This window comes from Glossina fuscipes, unplaced genomic scaffold, assembly GCF_014805625.2.
Source record: "Glossina fuscipes isolate IAEA_lab_2018 unplaced genomic scaffold, Yale_Gfus_2 1, whole genome shotgun sequence".
NCBI lineage: Eukaryota > Metazoa > Arthropoda > Insecta > Diptera > Glossinidae > Glossina > Glossina fuscipes.
In genome coordinates this window covers 25,441,397-25,449,818 of record NW_023998415.1, presented here as the reverse complement: position 1 = coordinate 25,449,818, position 8,422 = coordinate 25,441,397, and the positions used below count along the sequence as shown (strand labels likewise).

Here is an 8,422-nt window from a genome sequence, read left to right as displayed (position 1 = left end):
TTTAGAAGAACAAGCGATAAACGTCTATTGCATAAGTAAGCCGGCAAGGTGTCAAGTTATGTGAACTAGACCTACGGTGAGGTTTAACCAGCCATTGACACTAAATTAAATGCCATTAAAGTTTATTTCCACAAAAATCAGAAAAAAATTCTGTTTCTTTAATAAACTAAAGTATGAATTTTATGAGAAATTTTTATAGCAACATTAAAAAGCATAAAGCGTGATTCGAACACAATAGCGATAATTGAACAGATGTGTAGGTGACTAGCTTGCAAAGGTAATAGAAAAATTAATTATACATACTGTAATTAGTTTTTCTATACAAACATCAAAACAAGAAACTTCATGTGCCAGTGTGGTGGTCTTTGACTTGCCTATAACGTTTAACGTTAACCATAATATGATCATTTTCGTGGAAAAACTCTACCATGCACTGCATGAATTGTAATACGAAATATTGTTGATCAATCTTGTTATTGAATCACCTATGGATAACACTATCTACTTATTGTGTAATAAGCCTTCAAATTTAACCAGTAAGAATATTATATACGGTCGTGACCGAATCTTCTACACCCATCACAGTCAACCGAGAAGAGTAACAGTAAGAAAGAACAACATTTTCATGCCCTATAACATGAAGTGGGCGCGGCTGATTTTTCCATTTTTAGAATAAAAGTTTTTGTGGTATCAGCGTGTGGGCGTTCTAGGCGTGCCCTTTGAAAACTTTAGGCCAGTTCCTTTTTCAAATTGAAGGCGTTATCGTCATATTCGTTACACGGCAGATACTGCACCTTTACATAGACAGACAGAGGGACAGACGGACATGTTTAGGTACGATTTCAAGTTTCTTTTTGCGCGTTATAAATGTATTGAAAAAAAATTCACACATTGATACACTACAACATTGGGTAGGCGTGGTTATTTTCTTTGATTTTGGTGCGGGTATTACAGCATCGCTCATAGAATATGCGTTCAAATTTTCACATCTATGCGCTAGAGTTTATGAGTAATGAGGAAAACACAAATTTTTTACTCCTTTTAAAAAACAGAGGAGGCGTGCTCTTCGACCGATTTGACTCGCTTTCAATATCAATCTGTGTGCTTCGATAGCTTCATTTTTTCGGCCAGGAGAAGATTTACAATTACATATTACACAGACGGATAGACGCACAGGCGTAAGTCGATTCAGAATTTGACGCTGACCTTGAATATATATACTTTGTATGTGCTGCATTCTTAGCGTTGCACCTGTTTTGACCAAATTAATATACCCCTCGTGCACCCATGACGGATATAACGTAAAAAAAAAGAAATTAATACCAAAACTCCAATAACTTTCGACCGTGTAATATATTTGAGAGAGAGAGAGAGAGAGAGGGCGAGAGTAGACAGAGAGTGGATTATAAAAGTCACAAAGAAAAAATTATTTTCCTTCAATGTTCTACGAGAGACAAGTAAATGACAAGTTGGTCCAACTTTTTGTTGCTTACTATTTCCTTGCTCTTTCATTTCCGTTACTTGTACGGGAAAAAATTGTGTTAACATTTCTTTGATATGACATCAAATTTTGTCCAATATTTGCAAAGCAAAAGCATACACAATTCTATGTTTGTAAGTGAATATGCGCTATGGTATACACCTAAGTGTCTACGTACGAAAAAAGACAAAAGCTAGATACGTAGGAAATGTAACGTCGTATTAAGAATTTCTATATATATATTTTTTTTTTCAAAAATCTTCCAAGAAATTTCAGTGAAAATATTCCTTGAGGAAACAGAATATCTTAGAATATGTTGCCCAGTGATGTGGCAAACTGCCGAGATATATGTCAAATGTGTATGTGTAAGCAAATAAAGCTTATAATTACATAAATAATAAATAAATGAGATAAAGATAAACTATTTTCTCAATACAATTTTTTTTTTAGATAATGAAAAAATTTCATTATATTTCTCGATATGAAAATTTTTACTGATATTCATTGAAGCATTTGGCGATCATCAAGTTTAGAAATGCTCAATGTGAAATGAAGGGCGAAAAGATATGTGCTACATACATACCTGTCATTAGTTGTTTTATTGTACATACCCACCTATATGTATAGCATAGCGTATGTTCACTTGAAAGCATATAATGATATATGTCTCTGCTCAGCCAAATTTTTGCGAAAATATGACATCATCATCAAGCAATTATTAATAGAATCGGCTATTCGCCCATTCGCTCATCCAAATAACGGGAATGAAAGAGTAAGCAGTCACATGGCTGCTAATTAACAGCGTTATTACTGTCTTTGGTAATAGGCATGTGAAAAGTCTCTATTAACCTATTAGTTTGAGTTTCGAATAAAATGTGGGAACGCCTTTGCCATTTAGGCGTCTCTGGTCCTAATCATATAACCAAGTGAAATACATTCTAATAAAATGATCTTTTTGTATTTTTCCTTGTTGTACCTCTTGCCAAGGTCCCCGTATCATTCGAACGTAAAAAGCGTAAATTTTTTTACTTATAATTTCTTACTAGAACCTATTTTTGCAACACTAAACTTCTCGTTCTTGCCTTGTCTCAGAAAATCAACCAACTAGTTTCTGTGGATTTACGTAAAAATATCTTAAGTTAGTTATGCGTCTACTGGTGCATACTGTCCTCAAGCAGCAGCATAAAATTTCAGCCTTCACATAATACATGATCATGCACTTCATGTATACAATAGCTTTCGTTGATGTCAATGCTTGCAAGGAAAATTGTAGGTGGACATATTTATTTTTATGGGCTTGAGAGGTAAGGACCGATTGCGAGCCGACAGTGAATTTTTGTATATATGAATAGCACTGAGCTAGCACTTCCATTCGATATAAGTCAAATGCCTATGTGTATCGCTGATTTCGTATATCGTATATTTTGTACATCGTGTGTTTACGCGACTTTACAGTATCTCTCCTATACAATCCTAATTTAAGATTTGTCGAACCAAGGTTCCATATATAGTTTTCTTTTTACAGTTGTAAGCGAATCTAGCGTGCGGTTTCCCTGCTTATTAAATTCCACACGGAATTTTCATAACGAAACATTTAAAATATGAGAGCGGAGTCGCTTGCCAAAAACAAAGAAAATTTGTTGATTTTTCCTAATTGCGAATATTACCTGTTACATTGATCTTGAAGGATCTTTGAGGCCTATTACTATGCCATAAAACAGTGACTATCCCGGTACTTTTGAAGAGAACGGTATAAAAAGCTAATTTAATTGTAAAGCTACCGTGTAGTTCGCTGGCAATCTGTTAAGAACGTTTAACAATTCTATATATAAATATTCTCGCCATGAGGATTTGTACAATTATGAATACAAATCAAACTTCTTTAAAACGATTGTTTTTTGGTTTGTTCCGCAATTCAATGTATATGTAAATATTCTTCCAGCTCTTTGTTTGCGCCGCGATGCTGTTACTTAGTGCAAATACTTTTCAGGGTTTTTTTTTCCACAATACGAAAATTTTACTAAAACGCTTTATTTACTCATATATTATTATTATTATTATTAACTTAACCATAGAAATAAATTCTAAGACTAAAGTCTTAAAGCATTAGCATCTAAGGCTATCGACTTTATTAAAAACCCTACCGCACTTGAGATTCGAACCCATGACACGTTTGAGTTGCTAGTCGAGATTCTTCGTCTACGGCCTCTCAGGCGGATGCTTTTTTTTCTCATCTAAACAGCGACCTCTCTATTATAGTTTATAACTTAGAAGCAATATATGTTACCAGCGTAGCATTGCCAGCAATATTTATTTAGGAATTTAAATTATAGCATAGTCCCAGGAGCCAACATTTTGCAAGGAAAATAAACGTGCTTAGTTGAGACAATAACCACTCCGAATTATAGCAATTGTGTAAATAAACCCAAACCATAAGGTGGCGCTCCGTAAGTCTCCAAATAGTATATGCCAGTGGCGCTGTAATATATTGTAATGATTGCTTTTACATTTTCTGATAACATGCAATAACTAAGTTTACTAATTTCCCTTCCTCGTCACTCGTTCGTCAAGAAAACAATGATGACAATTGTTGGCAAACCGTAAACAATTTTTGTATGCAAATAATAAGAAACAAAATATAATAAAATAAACACAGCTGTTGAAGTAAAAATATAAAAAAGCTTTAGCGTGGAGTTACCATATGTTCAAACAATTTAGCCAAAACGAATAAGTATGCTTTTTAGATACACTGAAGTTTTATATCCACTATTAAAGAAATGAGTTTTATTGTTAGTTAATAAGGTCCCTTTACTTGCTATTTACTACCTAAGTAGTAAACTTGAAGGAGTTGCCTATATACGATTTTATCCATCTTATTTTCTTTCAAGAAACCTTTTTTTATATATTCATAATTTATATATGCCGAATCAATTGAAGTGCGAATTCTATCCTCATTAACAAAACAAAAAATGAATTTTGTTGTTCGTAGTTTCCCAACTAGATGGGGTGATTTCAAGGAAATCAGGGCAATTCTTCGATAGGGCTCTAAGCCAACATCCTGTACAAGGCAACACTATACCTTTCAGATAAATCTAACAAGCAAAAAGCGTTTCTTGGCAATTTATAATAGTAATAGCGTTCCAAGAAAACGCCAAGTTTATGATGGACGCATCAGTCATGTCAGTCGAATTCTGAGCAATCTCGTAAAGCCGTCACATAGAATAGAAGGTAACTTGCGAATTTCATGTTTTATAACAAAATTTAAAAAATATGTTGAGCATTTTATTGTGATTGTGTGCGTCGGGGTATTACATTAAAAATTAAATTTGATGGAAAGTCATAAAAACTATGACAAGAAAATGCGGTTACAAGCTCTTATGACAAGCGACCGCTTAAAAGGACAAGAAAACAAGAAACTGTTCTCTCGCATGTCGTCCGACATTGCGGAGTATAATCAACTCCATCGATTTCTGTATTCCTCTGGACTAAGAATGAAACAAGAGGTAGTCAAGAGTAGCGCTAAAACACGTTACCGTCCGTTAGAAAAGGCGTTTCTATAAAAACATTAAGCCAGTTGGAGCATCTCTCTGATAAGTAAAAAGCAAGAAATATTACGGCTGAGAGATATTAATCTAAGTTTACATTTAACCTTGAAGGTTCTTTCTATCCCACTATCAATCGCTATCAATCACTTCTCGCATTATTGATTGCCTTTCACTTTATCCAGGAATAGATTGCCCGTAGGGACGGCTGGTTTAAAGGAATCGTGTATCGTCTTAACTACCAATATGTTTCTGCAACATTCAAAACGTGATTAGCACGGACAAATGTTGAATTGTGGATGTTCTTCCCAAATTGGACTTGGCATATAACGATCGTGAATTGCAAGCGGCGCAGGCAAGGTTATCGTTCTCGAATTGTATCGAATTATCTGCAAAATCTTAGAGAGTTTGCAAACGATGAAGCGTGCCCTCCTCCCCCATCGGTTCACGAGTAAAGTAGAGTAGTCGAGTGGAAACCAAACAAGTGAGGAACTTTTATGCGGCCGTGAGCAAAAACTTCCGTGCGGCCGTGAACAAAACTTCCATGCCCTATGATATGGAGTGGGCGGAGCTGATTTTTTCTATTTTCAATATGAACCTTTCGTTGTATACGTGTGTGGGCATTATAGGCGTGCCCTTTGAAAACTTTGGGTCACTTACTATTTCAAATTTTAGGCGATATCGTCATACTCGTTTACTGCAGATACTACACAGATCTACGGACAGACAGAGGGACAGACGGACATATTTAGGTATATTATTAAGTTTGTTTCTGCGCGTTATAAAGATATTGAAAAAAAGAATTACACTTTGATACACTATAACATTGGGTAGGCGTGGTCATTTTCTTCCATTCCATCACCACCCATAGAATTTCCACATCTATCTGCCATAGTTTGTGAGTAATAAGGAAAACACCAATATTTTACTCTTTTTGAAAAAGAGAAGAGGTCTCAGTTTAGCTGGTACTGTGGGCGTGCCCTTCGTCCGATTTGGCCCTCTTGCAAAGCTAACCTGCTTGCGTCGATAGCTTCATTTTTGCGGAGAATGTTTACAACAGACATCACACAGACGGACAGACGGACAGGGTTAAGTCGATTCAAAATGTGAAGCTCGCGAATCGATAAAGAAATGAACAAAATCGCAAAACCATTACAAAACTACGCTATCGGCATAGCAATGAAGGAATTGATTACTAATTTCTAGTTATTTGGCATAAGCCTCAGGGAGAAGAAGGATTTCTTCTCCATTTGTTTGGTAACATACCTCTTTGGTGTACCTTCTCCCATGTATACAACTGTGTCATTGTCCATTGCTGCAATAGCTTCACGAAGCGAGTTTATAGTTAAGCCTCGCTCCACGATCTCCTGGTGACAAATCCCGATATTTCGTGACTTGATCCCATGCAAATTGCAAGGTATGGAAGGAAAATTTCTCGGCAACCCTATCGACTCCGCATAGAGTAGCACAGCGCGATTATGACTGCAACTGTCTAAAAATTCATTGTTATTTTTGTGTTTATTTAAAAAAAGAAACGAAAGAAAACGAAAAAGAGAAAGAAAAAAAAAAACGGGAAATTTTTCAAAATCTTACTCACAAGCTTTAAATATCAATTTACTGGCTGCAGCTAAATCGAACTCGTCGCAACCCTTTTGGCCCGTAAAACCATAATTTGGATAAAAGTCGAGGGTACCTCGAGGAAGAATATCACCGAACACTGGATAGTCAGTATGTATAACGTCGACGAATTGGGCCGAATTTGAATTTAAACTATCAGAGGACTTGGGCGTAAAGAGAGGTAAAGCCGGATCCAGACCAGTCACTCTACCTAGAGATCCACTAAAATAATGCCCTACACAGCCGGCAATGTGAGCACCTAAGCTATGCCCTATAATATGTATTTCAGATTTTTCGATATTAAATTTTCTGAAAATATGACAAAAAGAAAACAAAATCTCTTAAAAAGTTCCAAAAAAAAAAAAAAGATTTTCATTATTTTTTATACTTGATAAAATTTTCCAAAATTTTGGCTAAGGTCAGGGAAACTTTTCGCACAATTTTTCTAGCAGTGGGATAATCTACTTTAGCCGCCTCTGACCAATCCGCTAGCAGCACATTATCTTTACCCTGGTCCAGATAAGCTGCAAGAAGAAAAAAGGAACAAATCGTTTTCCTTCAATTAGTTTAAAGCAAATCTTATGTCAAACGTCCCAGAAGTTTTTTAGCAGCACACGCGCTTTAACAGAGTTTGTAAACTTTTATATATTGTATTGTATGAGATTCGATTTCGTTTACGTCGTTATTCGCAAGTATTTCGTCGCCGATGAAAGTTAAGAAAAATGTCGAGTTAACGCTTTCTCATCCTCGCTGTTGAGGTTCTACGGCATACGCAGACTTGGCGATTTAAACATACATCGACTACGTGATATCTTCAGAGATAGAGAGCCGTTCGAGTTGGCTTATGATGGATATAAAGCACATTAAAGAATCATTAAAGAAAGAAAGCGGCATCGCCAGAGAAACTGGAGAACAAAGATCACCATATGCATCATGAAATAGCTTTAGTACATGTCGGAGGAAACATGATGACTTTTCTTCGCAAAAACATGGATGATCTTAAGATTTTCTTTTGATGCAGAAAACTGAATTGTATCTATCAGACTTGACCACGTTCCATGTAGAATGGCCCGAGAATCTAGGCGAATGTATCGAGTGCCTATATGTGTATGTTGAACGGAGTAGACGTCGTCTTACGATTCTGTTCGTTGCAAGTCGGTTAGCTTTGGCACAGAGCTGGTGTATGTTCATTTTATCGGCGATCATCGGCTTTCTGAAGCATGCGGTTATAGCCTTTGAAAATTTAGTACTGATAACCAAATTTTGCAAATCAAAATCGAACTCGAATCGAATCGAATAAGTAATGAGGGACATTAATTAACCTGTGGCGTTATTGGGCATCATTTATGATATCATATCACAGTGAGGCATGAAACGAACATCATTCTCATCAATTATCAAATTTCTTCTTTTAAAACCGATCGTATATAGTCGTAGTGAGAAGACTGCATATAATGTTAAGTCTTTTCTCTTTACCTTGTTTCAGTGGCTTTATGGAGCTATGAAGACGGCTCGCCGTGAAACCATGGATAATAAGTTTAAAATCCTTTAAGAATTGCACTTCATTCAAATCCTTTAAAATAATTTCCTGAGTTAAACCGTTCTTTAAACTGTTTGTCGGAGTAAAATGAAAAATTTTTTTACTATGATTTCTCCTAAAATCATTTTCACTTTAATGAACTTACGGTTGTTGGTAGTAAATATTTGCCTTTTCTATTAAGATGTCCACAGGCGAGGCGTTTCCACTATTTTTGTAAAAGCTTAGATAAACTACGAAACCCAT

General features: G+C 35.8%; 1 protein-coding gene across 4 annotated transcripts; it reads right to left on the bottom strand.

The window, feature by feature from the left end:
• Positions 1–3,635: 3,635 nt before the first annotated feature.
• On the bottom strand, positions 3,636–8,422 carry LOC119631628 (phospholipase A1 member A). 4 transcript variants are annotated; one of them, XR_005246702.1, is made up of 7 exons: positions 8,325–8,422; positions 8,116–8,249; positions 7,028–7,163; positions 6,620–6,948; positions 6,289–6,514; positions 5,130–5,274; positions 4,846–5,067 (listed from the first exon to the last, which is right to left on the bottom strand). XR_005246702.1 is itself a non-coding variant. In XM_038024012.1 (6 exons), the coding sequence occupies exons 1-6, from the start codon at positions 8,420–8,422 to the stop codon at positions 3,883–3,885; spliced, it is 999 nt and encodes a 332-aa protein (XP_037879940.1). In that variant the 3' UTR covers positions 3,636–3,882. The 4 variants fall into 4 exon arrangements, 3 of the variants coding, with proteins under 3 accessions (XP_037879940.1, XP_037879939.1, XP_037879941.1); XM_038024012.1 differs by lacking the exons at positions 4,846–5,067; positions 5,130–5,274 and adding an exon at positions 3,636–3,958; XM_038024011.1 differs by having other exon boundaries at positions 4,846–5,274.